The sequence below is a fragment of the Gobio gobio genome (assembly GCF_949357685.1).
Source record: "Gobio gobio genome assembly, chromosome: 2".
Lineage (NCBI taxonomy): Eukaryota > Metazoa > Chordata > Actinopteri > Cypriniformes > Gobionidae > Gobio > Gobio gobio.
The window spans coordinates 6256389-6275858 of NC_137098.1; the positions used below are offsets into that span (position 1 = coordinate 6256389).

Here is a 19470-nt window from a genome sequence, read left to right on the forward strand (position 1 = left end):
TTGTTCTTTTGAACTTTCTATTTATGAAAGAATGTCTCACGGTTTCCACAAACAATATTAATCAGCAACATTGATAATAATAAGAACCATTATTAATATTTGAGCAGCATATTAGAATGATTTCTGAAGGGTCATGTGACACTAAAGACTGGAGAGATTGCAGGAATAAATTACATTTTAAAATATGTTAATACAACTAATATATGAATTAATCTATGACAGTAAAGACATTTATTTTTATAATTAATCATTCAATTTATGAAAGAATGTATCAGTTTCCACAAAAATATTAATCAGCAACATAATAATAAGAACCATTATTAATATTTGAGCACTAATCATAATTGAGCACTTAAAATATATTAATATTGATCAAATGTATAATTAATCTATGACAGTAAATACATTTATTTTTAAATAAATATTGATCTATTGAACGTTCTATTTATTAAGGAATGTCTCATGGTTTCCACAAAATTATTAATCAACATTGATAATAACAAGACCATTATTAAAATTTGAGCACCAATCATAATTAAGCAGCAAATCAGCATATTTGAATGATTTCTGAAGGATCATGTGACGCTGACTAATGATTCATGCAAAAATTACATTTTAAAATATATTAATATTAATAAAATGCATAATTAATCCATGACAGTAAATACTTTTATTTTTAAATAAATATTGATCTATTTAACGTTCTATTTATTAAGGAATGTCTCGTGGTTTCCACACAATTATTAATCAACATTGATAATAATGAGACCATTATTAAGATTTGAGCACTAATCATAATTAAGCAGCAAATCGTTTTATGAAGAATCATGAGACGCTGAAGACTAATGATTCAGGCATAAATTAATATTAATACAATTTATAATTAATAGATGGCAGTAAAGACATTTATTTTTATATAAATGTTGGTCTTTTGAACATTATGAAAACAATGCATCACAGTTTCCACAAAACTATTAATCAGCAACATTGATAATAATAAGACCAATAATATTTGAGCAATTGAGCAGCAAATCATCATAGAATGATTTGTGAAGGATCATGTGACACTGAAGACTGGAGTAATGATGCTGAAAATACAGCTTTGATCACAGGAATAAAATACATTTTTACAGTATATTCAAATAGAAAACAGTTCTTTTAATTTGTAATAATATTTCACAATTTTACAGTTTTTACCGTATTTTTGATCATATAAATGTAGCCTTGGTGAGCAGAAGAGACTTCTTTTAAAAAAACATTTAAAAAATCGAATTTATTCCAAACGGTGTTGAGGAGAAATAGAGGCTCTTCATTGGTTCGCCGCAGTGCCTCATGTTTAGACTCAAGAATATGTTGTTTTTTTGTGTGTTCTTCTCATCAGCATATTGGTTTCTGTGAGTTATAAATCACCATGACTTGATTCAGTATATTTTTTAACCACACAAAGACCTATGGACCATTATTTGCAGTCAACATGAACTGAAGAATAAAAGCACACGATAAAGCTCCCTGATCTTTACAGCTTTAAAGGCCCAGACCTTTTGCACAGAACAAGAGAGGAGGATTTCACATGGCTTTAATTAAAGTAACACCAACAAAGTGGGTCATGTTGGCACAACACGGAACAAGAGACACCTAGTCAAAACACACTCTGAGGGCTTCAAAGTGACTGCCCGCATGCAGTGGCTCACTGACACACACACACACACACACACACTTCAGAGGTCGAATCAAGCCTGTGTTTCCCCAACATAAACAAAACCACCACAACCCACTATGAGTCTTGCCATAAACAACTCAAGCGTGTCATTTTACTCTGGAATTAATAGCAAAACATCCTCTGGATTATTTGGGAAATCGAGGATAGGCATATTAAAGGCTGTGTGAACTAGTATTGCTGATATGAGTTTGTACGTTTATTCTGCATGAGGCAAAGCTTTGAGGTTTCCACAAGAGGGCAACACATAACACAAGATCGAGTGTCCTCAAAAACAGAACTTCTTCTTGTCATGCTGAAATTGTTGTTGTGATGTATATGAAACAAATATGCACTGTTCAACTAATAGATATTAATGTAAGATACATCATCCTCATATATATATATATATATATATAGTGTGTGTCTTGCATAGACTTTGGACAAATCACAATCTTTTGTATATTTGTGATTTGTCCAGAAAAAAAGTTTTGTGAATTTAGTATTTTTTCATGTCATTACATTGTTTAGAGCATAAGAAACAAATTTGACTTTTTGAAAAATTATATTTTATTCATATGCACCAGTTTGTAATAAAATAACATGAAATGACATGTATAGGCAAAAACAATGGGATTTTTTTAAATTCACAAATCAATTTTAGTTTTTTTTTAACCAAACTTTGTATAAAGATGATTCTCAAATGTTATGAAAATAATAACAGAATTAATTAATTTACATTTTAATTTGCGGTTAAAATGGCCATACATGAGTAGTCCCATTCAATACAATGTATCTATACACTGTACCTAATTTGCATATGAATATATTCTTGGGGCAACATGTAATGTGTAAAAGTGTAATAAAGGGAGTAATAATTGGCAATGTATGTATATACTGTATATATACACTATATTGCCAAAAGTTGTGGGACGTCTGCCTTTACATGCACACAAATCTTAATCTGTAGGGTTTAATATGGAGTTCTATCGGGTTGAGGTCAGGACCCTGTGCAGGCCAGTCAAGTTCCTCCACACCAAACTCACTCATCCATGTCTTTATGGAGCGACGCTTTGAGCACTGGTGCGCAGTAATGCTGGGACAGGAAGGGGCCGTCCCCAAACTGTTCCCACAAAGTTGGGAGCATGAAATTGTCCAAAATGTCTTGGTGAAGCATTAAGAGTTCCTTTCACTGGAACTAAGGGGGCAAGCCCAAACCCCTGAAAAACAACCCCACACCATAATCCCCCCTCCACCAAACTTTACACTTGGCACAATGCAGTCAGGCAAGTCCCATTCTCCTGACAATCGCCAAACCCAGACTCGTCCACGGGATTTCCCGAAAGAGAAGCGTGATTGGTCACTCCAGAGAACCCGTCTCCACTGCTCTAGAGTCCAGTGGTGGCGTGATTTACCCCACTGCATCCCACGCTTTGCATTGCACTTGGTGATGTAAGGCTTGGATGAGCTGCTCGGCCATGGAAACCCGCTGACAACACTCAGTGATTTTACATGGTCTAACACTTTGTGGCTGAGTTGCTGTCGTTCCAATTGCTTCCGCTTTGTTATAACACCACTAACAGTTGAGCGTGGAATATTTATTTAGTAGTGAGGAAATTTCACGAATGGACTTATTGCACAGGTGGCAAACGATCACGGTACCACACTTGAGTTCACTGAGCTCCTGAGAGCGACACATTCTGTCACAGATGTTTGTAGAAGCGTCTGCATGCCTAGTGCTTGATGTATATATATTTATGCATTTTGGCAGACGCTTTTATCCAAAGCAACTTACAGTGACTTACAGACAATCCCCCTGGAGCAACATGGAGTAAAGTGCCTTGCTCAAGGACACAGTGGTGGTGACCACTGGGATCGAACCAGCAACCTTCTGCGTATCAGTTCCATGGTTTAACCCACTGGACCACCATCTCACCATATTTACCATAATTACCATAATTTATTCACCTGTGGCCATAAAGTGATTGAACACCTGAACTCAATGATTTGGAGGGGCGTCCCAATACTTTTGGCAATATAGTGTACTGTATATACACTCTAAAAAAAGGCTCGTAATCATAGGGGAACCTTTTTTAGTGCTATATAGCACCAATTTTGGTGCTTCAGCGGTTCTTCAGCGGTTCTTCAGAGGTGCTATAGCACCTTAGTCAAAGAAATGGGGAAGAACCTCTGAAGAACCGCTGAAGAACCGCTGAAGAACCACTGAAGCACCAAAATTGGTGCTATATAGCACTAAAAAAGGTTCCCCTATATGATTACGAGCCAAGAACCATTTTTGGTGCCATATAGAACCTTTTTTTTTTTAGAGTGTACACACCAATGAGCCAAAACAATATGCTGCCAAATCAGCGCCGACCCTGGTGGATCCTGGTGCATCACTTCCTCAGGTAAACGCTGCACACACACACGGCCGTCCATGTGGTGTAAAATAAAACAGGACTCATCAGACCAGACGACCTTCTTCCACTGTGCCAAGGTCCTGTTCGGACGCATGTGTGCCCATTGTAAGCCCATTTCGAAGGTGGACATCATAGGCACTCTGTGTGTTGTGACACATTCCTCCAATAACAATCATAAAAATTTTGCGTGACTTGTGCACCAGTAGACCTTCTGTTGGCTCGGAGCAGACGGGATAGCCGCTGGTTTGTGTTTGTCCCACCTCGGACACTGTTGGTAAACTCTCACCACTGCTGACCGGGAGCGACACACAAGCCTCGCCGTTTCAGAGATACTCTGACCCAGTCGGCTTGCTATAACAATTTGGCCTAAAGTCAATCAGATCTTCATTCCTGCCCTAATACAGTGATTACAAGAACTCCATCTAATTCTAGTTCGCTTTCCATCTAAACTTCCCAGACCTTATGTGGCCTGGTTAGGAGAAGATCAATGATATTAGCCTGTGACTAGTCTTAATGTTTTTGCTCACTAGTGTGTGTGTGTGTGTGTGTGATATTGTGGGAATTTATATCAAGGTGACATTCAGTTGTCATTATAACTGTTCTTTCTAGGTGAGCTTTCACTTCAATAAAAGGGGCAGCTGAAATGAAAGGGGTCAAACTGTGTAAACCCCTGCCAATATGTATTTTACTCTCATGTGCGTCATAAAGCAGTATCGACCCGAAAGTAAACACTACATGTGATTATCCTTGTTTACTTTACAGGGGATCTCCCCACGTAGCTCAAAATACTCCAATGCACAACTTCACTTATTTGTGAAGAAGTGATACAAGAATAATATACATGACCCCATATAATAAATTTTTATAGCTATTTTAAGGCTCTTTTGCCTCTTTTGACAGTAGGTGGACAGACAGGAAATCGCGGGAGATGAGAGAGAGGGGAGTTGGACCTCGAGCTGGGACTTGAACTTGAGTTGCTGAAGTACAACCGCACCATATGCACGGCTCCGACCCCAATACTTTTGTCACAATTTCACATCCCTGTTTGCTTGTTCGGAATAGAGTCAATGTGGAAGCATTACAAAATACATCCAGATAAGGACCTTTGATCAATTGGCTCTGTGTTACATAATCAAATGTGCATAATGTTCCTGCACAGCCCAGTGGGTTTGGTTGGAAATGGCATCTTTCATGAATAACCGTGTGATCATTAGATCTTGGAGACTGACCAATGAATGGCCTGGGACTGGTGTGTGAATTACAGCGATCCTCTGGAAACTGAATGACAGCATAGGTCAGCATTCAGGCTTACATCACTTCCTCCGCAGGTTTTTGACAAACATCACAAAGCAAAGCTTTCAAAATGATGTGACATCACCGAATGAATATGAATCATAATGTCACACAAGTGATGAGATAATGATGAACTGGGACTCATCGCTTAATGTTTGTGTGATATCATCTCTTTTGTTTAGGTTGTGAGTGATATTGCCATTTTAGGATATAATATAGGGTATAACATCCATAATTTCACTGACTTAACACTTTTGTTTGTGTTGAACACGAGTTTGCTGAAAGCAGAGCTGAACATGTTGTAAGTCTTCTTAATTGTTTGAGCTAAAAGTACATTTTTATAATTTTTCATTCAGTGAATGTCATATTTAAATCTTTGACCACCGTCCATTGCCAAAGTGCAGCGATCACATAGCGCCACCTAGCGATCACTACAACGAATTTGAATGCAAACCCGCAACTTTCTAATTTAGAACTTGCAAAAAGATACCGTCACATAAAAAGGGAACTTGAAATCTGCTTTTTAAGATATTTTATGCAAGATTAACATCATGTCTAGACATTTAAAGTCAGCATTTTCTAGAATGCGACTATTATATGTTATGCAATTCACAAAATAGGCACAATGCGTACAAAAAACAGTAAATGCATTATATGAGGTTAAGTCTAGCCTACTTGTGGCTAGTGCGCATGTGCATAAAAGTTTCATGTGTTTTTTCCTATTCAAAATGGGTAACTGGTGCTCATTTCCCTCATCGGATTATTGAATATGTTAAAAATGCAGCTCATACAAAATGTATTGAAATTATTTTGGAATTTGTGTGAGGCTTGTCACGTATAAAATAAATCGTCTCATTAAATTCAGCTTAAAATCTTTTTTTAAAAATTAAGCAATAGCCTATTATTAAAAATATGATTAATATTTGATCCAGTTCATCCCCCTAGACAGTTATTTTAATAACAGTTAATTTAAACGATTTCATTTTCACTTTGCAATCACACCGATACAGTTTAGTGAAACCATGTTTGTATGAAATTGTAGTTTTTTTTTTTTTTTTTTTAATAATAAACATGAACAGAGATTGTCGATTTGCCATTGATCCAAATGCATACCTAATAGTCATATTTTCACATGGGAAAAGATTACATGGCAACAAATAGTCATATCACCAATGTCGCTAACTTACATTATTAATATGCAACAATGTAATAGGCCTATTTTTAAACTTTTCTTTTTGTATAATTATTACATCAAACGCAGTTCGATATGCACACTCAAATATAAGCAGGATTATTTTCAAATAAAATGGTGTGCATTAGTTATGCACGAAAGACGCATCATAATGCAACAATAACAGGATGCATTTTGATCATTTAGTCAGTCTTCATCGTCTGTTGGATGTCCAGCGGGGGTGAGTTAGGCCTACCTTGTTCTCAGAACTGCCAAAGGGGGAAATGCTTATCGATTGATCTGATAAGAGGACAATTTAAAGGCCAGTCGCAGAGCTTTGCGCCAAAACAGAGCAATACAAAGGAGATAGCGTGTGCAGGCTTCATATGCAGAACAAGACTATCACAGATAACACTTAATGATGCTCCTCTTACTCTTTGTCACTGTGTGTGGAAGTGGCATCGGCGTGGAGAGCCTCCCGTTGCCGGACTCTGGTCCACATTTGGCAAATGACTGGGGAGAAGCGGTCCGGTTCCGACACCTGTACGCGGCCCGACGCGGCTTCCATCTGCAGATCAACACACACGGAGAGATCAGCGGGTCGCGCATGCAGAGCTCGGACAGTAAGTGACAGCTGCTCACATCTCTGGCAGGTTCATCTCAGGGCTTCTCAAACATGGGTCAATGACAAAGGAGGATGTCCGAGATGACAAAGAGGAGACATCTTTTAAAAATAAAGCACGTGCGACGATGAAGTTTATTAGCCTATTATTAGCTATTAAAAAAAGCTCGAAATGTCAAGTGGCATAACCATCAAGTCAAAAGGTGTGGGCTACACACTTTTCAACACAGTATATTAAATAGAAGTTATATATGAATTAGCCTATATATCTATATTGCGTCGTGAAATGTTTAGGGTTAGTCCATTTGACCCGAACAAAATGTATGCAATATGTGATATTAAAAATACATATCTTTTCAGCCATTCAATGAGACTTTTCTTCTTTAGACCACTGCATGCACACCACGTTTGACTTTAAACCTTCAATCAAAAAGGGGATTTTTTTTTCCATAGAAAAGGTGTAGCCTACTCGAGTCATTTCTTTCTATGAATTGCATTTATTACAGTATTTTTTTAAAGGAAAAAAAAAAATCGATTTTCACTAATAGATCCAAACAAAACTCACGTCGTGCCATTCACTCACACTCTAAAAAAACAGGTTCTATGTGGCACCTTAAATGGTTCTTCGTCGTAATCATAGAGGAACCACTTTTGGTGCTATAGCACCATATCTTAACATGTTCTGTATATGGTAGCGGTGCTATATAGCACCTTAGTCAAAGAACCGGTGAAGAACCGCTGAAGAACCACCACAATTGGTGCTATATAGCACTTAAAAAGGTTACGAGCCAAGAACCATTTTTTGGTGCCATATAGAACCTTTTTTTCTTAGAGTGCATGCATTATTATATTCATTTCTGCAACATGCACTATGCATTTTCTGCATTTGATGCAAATATCAGCACCACAACTGCAACTTCGATGCCTATCGGCATTCATGTCAAATTTCTCTGAGCCGACCAATAATGTGTAAAATCTGATTTTCAGCAACAACAAAAAATGAATCTTTACTTTTATTGCATTCCATAAAATCGTATTTTGTTTCCTAAAGGTTTGGTTGAGATTCAGCCGGTGGACACGGGCAGTGTTGCCATTAAAGGAGTCGCAAGCTCCAGATTTCTCTGCATGGACAGAAGGGGAAAACTGTATGGATCGGTAGGTTTGACTATCAGATGTAGGATAATACTTTCTTTATTTGTAACAGTTCTATTTAGAAGCATATCTACCCATAGAACACTATTTGATAGGGATGCCGTTTTAGCCTAGCCTATATGACAGACTTGCACTTGCAACTATATTTTCCTTTTTTTTTTTTTTTTATTATATTTCAAGCAATTCAAAACCATCATGGTGAACAGTGCGCATCTGCTGTGCCCCAGCTGAAGGAAATAATACATTATTTATCGTATCGGACAAATTTTCCTATCAGGCTGATATCGAATTAACAACAACAACAAAAAATTAACATATATGACGATACCGATATGGTGACGATATATCGTGCATCCCTATGAACACTGGTTGGCGGTCGGTTCTATTTAACTTTTCTATTGTTTTTCAATTGTTTTCAATGTAAACACACGCTATGGATGTCTTTAATAGTTGGTGGCTTGCGTCTGACGCATGACTGCATTCTAAAAATGCGGCGCTCAAGTTAAAAGAAGTTCAAATTTTAAACTTTCTGTGTGAACCTGCCATAGCCCAGACGTGTTGGCCCAGCTCTGGGCCACATCTGGACCGTGTGGGATCCATGTGTACCAGATGTGGGCCGGATCTGACACTGTGTTGCTGTCTGGGAAGGTTGTTGTTTTTGTTTTGTTTTGTTTGACACATGCATGCACTTACAGAATTGGAACCTAATAAAAATCAGACACTTTTACAATTTTCGCCACACAATTGATTCATGCACGATTTAAATTCCTGTCTGTCTAAAATCCAATATTTCAAAAACAGGTAGAATTTTTTTTAGATTTTCTCCCTTTAGAACAATGACATGCATATTACAATAATTTTATTCTTACACTGTAAAAAATCCAACTTATGTTTTGTATGACAAATTCAGCTTTTAAAGTTTATTCAACTATTTAACATGAAAAACGTTTGTACAACTAATTGACCCCAAGTTGAGAAAACTCAAAAATGTTCTGCAGCTGGTTGCCTTAAACTTTTAAGTTTTCTCAACTTTGTTTTTTTTTTTTTTTTTACAGTGTAGAGAGTGCAGCTTTGGCACTCTGCCACCAATCATAATAAAACTACACACATTCATCAGAGATAACCTTGTTGTGCTAAGGTCACCTCGGGATGCCCTCTATGACTGAGGAAGTGTAGACAAGCCGATTTCGCCACAGACATCTAGCTTTATCGACATTATGTTCTGGTCATGGGTCGTTCCTCCCATCTGACGTTAAAACCCAACATTATTTTCGGACACGACCAACAACGCTAAACATGAATGAGTTTGAGTAAATATCCTACTGAACAGATGTTTGTAATGTGTGATCACAAATTATGAACAGTGCAAAGTAGTGCTTGAATTTGCTTGAATGAACAGAACATACAAAAAATGATTCTGTCCAAATACGAGTGGTGTCACAGCAGCAACCTTTGCCCATGGCGGAGTATGTTTGCATAGCTAAAACCTCATTGAAAAGAAACAGCAATAACAACCTTGGCCTCTCCATGTGGTGTGCAAACAGCTATCAAAAAAACTTAAAACACAAGCAGGGCAGGGCAGGTCGATGATACTTCCATATTGTGATCCTATGCACAAAAAACGAATTGTTTTTGCCGTTTGTTTTGTTTGGCAGCACACTTACTCTAAGGAGGACTGCTCTTTTGTGGAACGCATCCTGCCAGATGGCTACAACATCTACATCTCGAGCGAATATGGATTCCTTGTGAATCTGGGTAGCGAAGGGACTGCAGCATCCCAGTTCCTGCCCATGGTTAACACACTTTCTCAGGAACCCAGGGAACAGCGCTCTCCCGTCCACGCCGAACAGGACCATCGGTTCGGCCTGCAAATAGACAGCATGGACCTGTTTGGAAAGAGCTCTAAAATAGTGATCCAGAGTCCCAGTTTCAACAAAAGATGAGGAGCGAACAATCACTTGTGGATGTTCTCAGAGGAAACGACCCCGAGGTCAAAAAACAGAATCCGTCCTGCCATGAACCACAGCACAGGGGCCAGACTTTCAGAAAGTGCACTGGACAAGTCACAGGACAAAATGTAGTGACAGCAAACAAACAAAAATCACTCCAAATGTTGAGGTTTGTTGTAAGAAATACCATAACGGTGCATGAATTTATTTATTTTTCTATTTTTGTTTGTTTGTCTAATTATTGTTTCAAATGTTATAGTTAAATACAGTATTAATGCACTGTAAAAACATATTTTATATATTTTTGTATTCTTTGTTATACAGTTATTTGTTCTTTCTGAACACTGGTTTAAAGCCTAAATTACTGTGAAATGTAATTACTTGCATGCTAAAAGTGGTTCAATGGTTTTCGGTACAATACGGGTGCACTAATATGCATTAATTCTAACTAATGCACAGGTAAACAAGAGCTAATGTATGACTCATGAAGAACTAAACCATTAATTAATGATCACTGCATCAGCAACTAATGAACATTCTATATGATTAATAGATTAAGTATGAATTGCTATTCATTAAATGTGTCATATTGTGCTAATTCCCTAATAACATATTATATTAACTAATAATGTAAATTAAGGTGTTAACGATTTATGCTATGACTTTGCTTGTTGAGGCACATGACTATTGACACAAAATGTCATTGTGGTTATGGGTTTTGAATTAATTTTGAATAGTTAACAGTCATGTGCCTCAACAATTAAAGCCATAACATAATGATACCTTTGCAAATCGTCAGCTAATAATGAATTAAAGCAGACAACTAGAAGTTGAAATGCATGGCTTCGACCCGTTATGGTAATTAACACGTTAATTTACATTATTAGTTAATATAATATGTTATTAGGGAATTAACATGACACATTTAACTAATAACAATTCATATATTACTTAATCTATTAATCACATATAATGTTCATTAGTTGCTGCAGGGATCATTAATAAATGGGTTAGTTCTTCATGAGTCATACATTAAATGAATGCATATTAGTGCACCATATTGTAAAGTGTTACCTGGTTTTCTAACAAATGCATGTGTCGAAAATGTACCGGAAATCACAACTAAGACAAAGGTTTTTAATTCTTAAATATAAGGATCATATCTTCCTCTTACATTATCAAGACGTGTTTATATCTTATATCTTGTACACTTGTTAAGCCTCTCTTTTCAATTAGTACAATTCCAGTAAAGGAAATGTAATAATCTGTACATATTTTAATTGAATAATTGATGATGGATTCTTCAATTGAGATATGTAAGGAATATTCAATTCAATTTGATGGAATATTACTATTAATTGAAATGCGTAAATCTTAAAAAAGGCTTACTTTTTTTTTCTTCTAGTGTACCAAGATTTTTTTTTTCTTGATACTGTTGACTGCATGATTACTTTCACAAAATACTGATGATGGATATTGTGAAGATTTGTGGGCCTGAAAGGCTTTTGTAATGTTGTGGCTCCCTCTACTGGCAAATTGCATTTTGAGATAATGGTGTTAAAGGGGATAGTTCACCATAAAATGAACATTTTGTCATCATTTACTCAAACTCATGTTGTTCCAAACCTGTATGAGTTTCTTTCTTCTGTTGAACACAAAAGGAGATATTTTGAAGAATGTTGATGACCAAACCCATTGCCTTCCATTGTGTTCCCCCCATACACTATGGAAGTAAATGGCTACCTGGTTATGGCATTCTTCAAAATATCTTCCCTTATGTTCACACAACAATATGAGACTGAATAAATGTTAATTTCTTGGTGAACTATCCCTTTAAATGTAATTTAAACAAAAGTGTCTTATTCAACTCAATTGGAAGATTAAAGAGCCCATGTATATATAGAGACTATACGAGAGAAATACCAGCCACAAAAGAGATACCCCAGCGATCTCTCTGTATGCTGTAATGTTGCTTATCACTATATATATAATGTGGTGTCTTCTGCAAGCACACAGAGTACGTGTATTAATGACTTGAATTGTTTTAGAAGTAAGTTCATCTATATTTTTTTATTGTAGGGTAAACTATAGTTTTTCACTTTTGCTGTACGGCTAAAATGGGATGTTTTCTTGTGATGTAGTCTAATGCCTTTATCTGTCTACAAACAAAATAAATGAAAATGTCCATAAACAATTCACATTTTCCACAATTAAGGATTTGAAGCCCAATTCCGGGTACACTCATGAAGAGAAAATCAGTGTTATTCACTTCACCTGTTGTTTTAACATAACATAATGTTATACCCGATCGGTGTATATTAAGTGAAATATGTTGACACATTTTATACTCTTGATTGTTTTCACCTATTCTGAATGTAATAAGTGGTAGTACTATTATAGTTTTGTGACTTAATTATACGTAATTTTCCCAGTGGGGTCAGATATAGGCCTTTACTATCCCATAAAGAACACAGTTGAATATGAGACCAAATGTCTTCCCTCAACTGATGATTTCTCAACTGATTTTCTGAGAACTAGCATGCTAGCATGTCCCAAAAAACATTATTTTGAAGAACTCAAATCAATAACTACAGCAAGAATAGTTTGTTTACATGATAAGACATTTCTTCAAAATCAAAGAAGAGTAAGGAAATTAATAGTTTACCTATTTGATTGACAGACACGCCCAAAAACAGTGTTTTGGTCCTCGCAGAATAAGCTACGAATCTGTATATGATGACATCTTTTATTTTGTTAAACATTGTGATATGAACCATATGCTATAGCTTAGCTTCCCTTCCAGAAGATGGCGCCGTGGTTCAGTCACATGATCAATAATACCAACATCCGGGCAACTAGAACGAAGAAGAGCGATTCCAGAAATTAGCCAGAGAAAAGACTTTGGTATAGATAACCAACTCGTTTTATGTAAAAAATGGCTTTTGTGTCCACTAGCGATGATTTATTCGACTCCATTATCATGGCCGATAACAGGTAAAGTCAACGATAAACATAAACACACAAACTGTGCGTCACGTGATGGTGTTTTGGTTTCAGTTGTTCAGTGTGTCAGTGGGGGTTAGTTGAGCCAGTGGCTGTCACTGTTAATGTTTTTAGTCTTATGAATGCTTTCTTGTTTTAGGTTTCATGTTGAAGGATATCAGGAAGGGTTTGCGGAGGGAACTCGACAGGGAACCATCGAGGGTCGAAACCACGGGCGGCTACACGGAGCCAAACTCAGTGCCGAGGTGAAATATGGACTAATACACACACACACACACACACACACACACACACACACACACACACACACACACACACACACACACACACACACACACACACACACACACACACACACACACACACACACACACACACACACACACACACACACACACACACACACACACACACACACACACACACACGATGGCATTTTCAGTGGCTTTAAATCAAAGAAATATCATCTGAATTTTAATTTAGAAGAACTCTAGCAGTAACAGTTTTCACATCCTTTCAGTAGCCTATTCATGTTGACCGACTGTTCTGGAAAAGCAGTGTCAGGTTTTTTCTCTTGTGTTATTATTACAATGACTTTTGAACAGGCAGTTGACATGAGTGACAGCAGTAATTCATCTAAATGACTTTAAACCTAATTTTTTGAATAACATAAAAATTTCTACACTACTACCCGTCAAAAGTTTAGAATAATTTTATGTTTTTGAAAGAAGTCTCTTGTGCTCAACAAGGCTGCATTTATTTGATGAATGCAGTAAAAAAGTGTGCAAATGTTATTATAGATTTTCTATTTTAATTTGTAATTCATGCCTGTATTTTCAGCATCATTACTCCAGTCTTCAGTGTCACATGATTTTTTAGAAATCATTCTAATTATGATGATTTGCTGCTCAAGAAACATCTCTGATTATTATCAATGATGAAAACATTTTTTTCTGCATCATATTTTAATAGACTACTATTCAAAAATGTGGGGTAAGTAGTACAATTAAAATAACTTAAATTCAAAAGGATGTATTAAATTGATCAAACGTGACAGTATATCAATTTATAATGCTATGAATGATTCTATTTAAATTAAATGCTGTTCTTTTGAACTGCTTATTCATCAAAGAATCCTGAAAATAAACATTTCCACAATAACATTACGCAACAAGAACTGCTTTCAATATATAACTGATCATAATATAAGAGCCATTATTAATAGTCAAGTTTCAACAATAATTTAGCAGCAAATCAGCATATTAGAATGATTTCTGAAGGATCATGCGACACTGCTGATTTTTTATTTCATTTTAAAATATATAAAAAAGTTTTTAAATTGTATTAATATTTCACAATATTACTGTATTGAATCATAAAAAGAAATGCAGCCTTTGTGAGCATAAGAGACTTCTTTCAAAAACATTAAAACACTTGTACGCTAGTGTCTATTGAATTTAAAAGTATTAAATTTTTACGCTGACTTTAATCAACTTTAGTTACTGTGAAAAGGTAAATGCATTAAATGGCAGATGTCCTATTTTTCCAGGTGTCTTTTTATTATGGATTTGCTCTTGCGTGGAAATGTCTCCTTCAGAACAGCAGTGATGTTAAAGGAAGGTATGTTCTGCAGCACAAAACAAACAAAACCAAACAAAAAGACTCATCTCCCTGCTAACTTTCCAGAGTTTCTCCTAGAAAAAGGCTGAAAGCTATGGAGTCTTTGATCGGAGTGATCCAGAACTTCCCGTACGAAGACCCTCAGTATGAAAACCTTCAAGAGGACATGGAAAGAGTGCGTGCCAAATTTAGACAGGTAATCTCTCCAACCATATTGCATTTATTTTTCAAATTGATTATATATATTATATATATATATATATATATATATATATATAAGTTTGGAAATAGTACTATTTTAATGTTATTTTTAAAGAAGTCTCTTCTGCTCATCAAGCCTGCATTTAAATGATTAAAAATACAGTAAAAACAGTAATATTGTGAAATATTATTACAATTTAAAATAATGGTTTTCTATTTTAATATACTTTAAAATATAATTTATTTCTGTGATCAAAGCTGTATTTTCAGCATTATTACTCCAGTCTTCAGTGTCACATGATCCTTCAGAAATCATTCTAATATTTTACAGTAGAATTTAGCTACGTCACAATGTAATAATAATAATAATAATATAAACACTAATATTAATAATATATTAGGCTAAAACTTTGTTTGACAAAAAGTTAATTTCATATGATTAAAAGATAAATTAATGTTTTTAATTAATATCTGAAAAAAATAAATGTTGTTTTTAAATTAATAAATTGATGTTTTTATGAATTCAATTAATTAGACATGAAAACACACAATTTGAAAAAGAAAATGGAATTTGAGAAAAGAAAAAAAAATTAATAGGGCACTCAAAAAAAATTTGTTACACGTTTAATAAATTTTTGTTAAATTGTATTAGTTTCAATGATTAAAATTAATAAGACATGCTTTTTGATTATTAAAAGTTCATTAAACCATTAAAAAGGAATCCAGAAAACTTAAAACAAAAAACACAGATTTTGATAAAAAATAATAAGGAATTTGAAAAAATTCATAGGGCCCTAAAAATGTAATTTTTGTTACACGTTTAATAAATAGTTTTTTTAAAGAAGTCTCTTCTGCTCATCAAGCCTGCATTTATATGATTACAAATACAGTAAAAACAGTAATATTGTGAAATATTATTACAATTTAAAATAATTGTTTTCTATTTTAATATACTTTAAAATATAATTTATTTCTGTGATCAAAGTTGTATTTACCGCATCATTACTCCAGTCTTCAGTGTCACATGATCCTTCAGAAATCATTCTAATATGATTTTATTATCATATGTTGTGCTGCTTAATATTTTTTTTGGAACCTGTGATCACTTTTTATCAATTTAACACATTCTTGCTAAATAAAAGTATTATTTCTTTCAAAAAAAAGAAAACATTTCTGACCCCAAATTTCTGAACGGTAGTGTATATTGTTACAAAATGATTTAGATTTTAAATAATGCTGTTATTTTATGCTGTAGCTTTTTAATAATCAATGACTCCTGAAAAAAGTATGACCGGTATTAGAATGATTTGTAAAGGATCATGTGACACTGAAGACTGGAGGAATGATGCTGAAAATACAGCTTTGATCACTGGAATAAATTATATTTTAAAATATATTAAAGTAGAAAACCATTATCTTAAATTGTAATAATATTTCACAATATTACTGTATTTTTCTGTATTTTTGATCATATAATTGCAGGCTTGATGAGCAGAAGAGACTTCATTCAGAAACATTAAAAATAGTAATGCTTCCAAACTGCTTTTTATATTTATTTTTGTACATTTTAGTCATTAATAGTCTGTAGCTTTATTTCTCCAGCTATTTTCATGCTTCAAAGCAGCTTTACAGAGATGATGGGAAATTCATTTAGTTTTAGATGAAAAGCTAAAGTAAGTTTTTGATTGTATGACGCATGTAAAAAACAAATATTGCACAAAATGAAAACAATCATGTAAATATTATTATTGTTATTATTATTATTATTATTATAAGTGTGAATCAAAAAAATTAAAAGAGCATTTAAAAAAAATAACAAGCATGATTTCATCTCTTAAATGTCTTATTGTGTGTTTTGGTCATAATTTAGACTTTTTAAAATTTAATTTCAGCTTTTTATCTCATAATTAGGACTTTTAATCATAATTTAGATTTTTAAGTCATAATTTTGACTTTAAATCCATTTATCTCAGAATTTTTAAAGTCCTAATTTCAACTGTTCATCTCACAATGACTTAGCATGTCATATTTTATATTCATATATCTAATAAGGAGGACTTTTAAAATCATATTTTCAACATTTTATCTTATAATTATGATTTAGCATGTCGTATTTTTGACATTTTATCTAATAATGAGGACTTTTAAAATCATATTTTCAACATTTTATCTTATAATTATGACTTAACATGTCGTATTTTTGACATTTTATCTAATAATGAGGACTTTTAAAATCATATTTTCAACATTTTATCTTATAATTATGACTTAGCATGTCGTATTTTTGACATTTTATCTAATAATGAGGACTTTTAAAATCATATTTTCAACATTTTATCTTATAATTATGACTTAGCATGTCTTATTTTATATTCATATATCTAATAATGAGGACTTTTAAAATCATATTTTCAACATTTTATCTTATTATGACTTAGCATGTCTTATTTTTGACATTTTATCTAATAATGAGGACTTTTAAAATCATATTTTCAACATTTTATCTTATAATTATGACTTAACATGTCGTATTTTTGACATTTTATCTAATAATGAGGACTTTTAAAATCATATTTTCAACATTTTATCTTATAATTATGACTTAGCATGTCTTATTTTTGACATTTTATCTAATAATGAGGACTTTTAAAATCATATTTTCAACATTTTATCATAATTATGACTTAGCATGTCGTATTTTTGACATTATATCTAATGAGGACTTTTAAAATCATATTTTTGACATTTTATCTTATAATTATGACTTAGCATGTCGTATTTTTGACATTTTATCTAATAAGGAGGACTTTTAAAATCATATGTTCAACATTTTATCTTATAATTATGACTTAGCATGTCTTATTTTTGACATTTTATCTAATAATGAGGACTTTTAAAATCATATTTTCAACATTTTATCATAATTATGACTTAGCATGTCATATTTTTGACATTTTATCTAATAATGAGGACTTTTAAAATCATATTTTCGACATTTTATCTTATAATTATGACTTTATGATCATTGAAATGAGCTGATCAGTAATATAGTTGAATGTTTAGTGTCCCCAACAGAGCAAGCAGAACTCCATCAGCGGACAGAATGGAGAACAAGACCTTGGGAGAATATGACATCTTCCTAACACATCTCATCTCTACAGGTGTGCTCTTTACTGAACCTGTCGACGGACTTCAGAGAATATGTGAGTGGATCAACAGGGATGTCTTTCTGAGACTGATGAGGATGATCTGCAGACCGCCGCTCGTGTTTGGTGTTCACCTGCAGTGTGTACAGGTGTGGACTGACCGCTTCACTCTCACCAGAGTCGTACAGCAGTTCTTAACACTCAATACTGGACACTGAATGGGAGAGTTTGAGTGGTTTGGTGGTTTTAAAGTGAGATTTAACGGGGTGAAATAGCAATAGCGGTATTATGAGTCAATCTAATACGCAAGACAAACCACAAAGTCACTGTCTTTAAAAGAATACTCCATCTTGAAAAAATATTTTTATTTTATGTTTCTAACCCTTCCGGTATGCAGAAGAATGGCATACAAAGTGTATTTCTGCATTTGTAAGGGCCAGTGCTGTTCAAAGAGCTCCATCTTGTGGTGAAACTGGAGAATTGTTCTGGCAGTCGTGTGTCTCCGCCTGCTGGTCAACTGTAAGTACAGCAGGACTGACACTTTTGAATTAAAATGAATTAAAGTCATGGAAATAACAACACCACAATGGATACAAGCAGCACAGACAGTTTTGCAGGAGATGCCTATTAGGGAACAATTATTATATAATTAGGGACTATTATTTAAAAAAATGTCTTTAAAGGAAATGTTTTTGTGTTTTATTTTGAATGGAAAGACATAATAAAGTATATTTTAAAAATGCTTATTAGTAAAATTGGCAAGTCTTTATTTCAATATTAATTACCCACATTTGTTACTTATTTTTGTTGTATGCCTGTCTATATTATGTTCCGTTTATTTTATCAATAATAATACTAATATACTTTAACAAATTATTATTTTTGTTATTAATACGTGTTGTTGATGTTACATGTTGTTGGTCCTTTATTAGTTCAAGATGCCTGACATTTTATTATTTCTCCTTTTAGATATTTTAATATCTATTTTTGAAGATCATATAATTAAGAGTTGCTGGATTAATGATTCAAGCCTTTTTTAAAATAAGATTTACAGATTTCAATTAATAGTAAAATTCCATTAAACTGAATAATCCTTACACTTTTTAATGGAATTGATTAAGGATTCGTCAGTTATAATATGTAAAGATTATTCGGTTCAATTTGATGGAATTTTACTATTAATTTAAATGTGTAATG

The 19470-nt window shown here is 34.0% G+C and overlaps 2 protein-coding genes across 5 annotated transcripts; both read left to right on the forward strand.

Annotated features, from left to right (window-relative positions):
• The first annotated feature begins 6909 nt into the window (after window positions 1-6909).
• On the forward strand, window positions 6910-12491 carry fgf19 (fibroblast growth factor 19). Of its 3 annotated transcripts, none has more exons than XM_079841783.1 (5): window positions 6925-7203; window positions 8254-8357; window positions 10010-10762; window positions 11318-12259; window positions 12320-12491. In XM_079841783.1, exons 1-3 carry the CDS (start codon window positions 6999-7001, stop codon window positions 10295-10297), a joined length of 597 nt encoding a protein of 198 aa, XP_079697909.1. In that variant the 5' UTR covers window positions 6925-6998; the 3' UTR covers window positions 10298-10762; window positions 11318-12259; window positions 12320-12491. The 3 variants fall into 3 exon arrangements, with proteins under 3 accessions (XP_079697908.1, XP_079697909.1, XP_079697910.1); XM_079841784.1 differs by having other exon boundaries at window positions 11329-12259; XM_079841782.1 differs by having other exon boundaries at window positions 6910-7203; window positions 10010-12259.
• Window positions 12492-13158: 667 nt separating this feature from the next.
• On the forward strand, window positions 13159-19015 carry lto1 (LTO1 maturation factor of ABCE1). 2 transcript variants are annotated; one of them, XM_079844552.1, is made up of 5 exons: window positions 13159-13297; window positions 13446-13551; window positions 14856-14926; window positions 15005-15122; window positions 18191-19015. In XM_079844552.1, the coding sequence occupies exons 1-5, from the start codon at window positions 13239-13241 to the stop codon at window positions 18257-18259; spliced, it is 423 nt and encodes a 140-aa protein (XP_079700678.1). In that variant the 5' UTR covers window positions 13159-13238; the 3' UTR covers window positions 18260-19015. The 2 variants fall into 2 exon arrangements, with proteins under 2 accessions (XP_079700678.1, XP_079700677.1); XM_079844551.1 differs by having other exon boundaries at window positions 18289-19015.
• The last annotated feature ends 455 nt before the right edge of the window (window positions 19016-19470 follow it).

Bases quoted from the DNA above. Each gene is read 5' to 3' on its own strand.
- fgf19 (XM_079841782.1), top strand. From the start codon at position 6,999: ATGATGCTCCTCTTACTCTTTGTCACTGTGTGTGGAAGTGGCATCGGC. The intron at 7,204-8,253 runs GTAAGTGACAGC...TGTTTCCTAAAG, and splicing joins GCGCATGCAGAGCTCGGACA to GTTTGGTTGAGATTCAGCCG. The intron at 8,358-10,009 runs GTAGGTTTGACT...TTTGTTTGGCAG, and splicing joins GGGGAAAACTGTATGGATCG to CACACTTACTCTAAGGAGGA.
- lto1 (XM_079844551.1), top strand. From the start codon at position 13,239: ATGGCTTTTGTGTCCACTAGCGATGATTTATTCGACTCCATTATCATG. The intron at 13,298-13,445 runs GTAAAGTCAACG...TTCTTGTTTTAG, and splicing joins ATTATCATGGCCGATAACAG to GTTTCATGTTGAAGGATATC. The intron at 15,123-18,288 runs GTAATCTCTCCA...TCATCTCTACAG, and splicing joins TGCGTGCCAAATTTAGACAG to GTGTGCTCTTTACTGAACCT.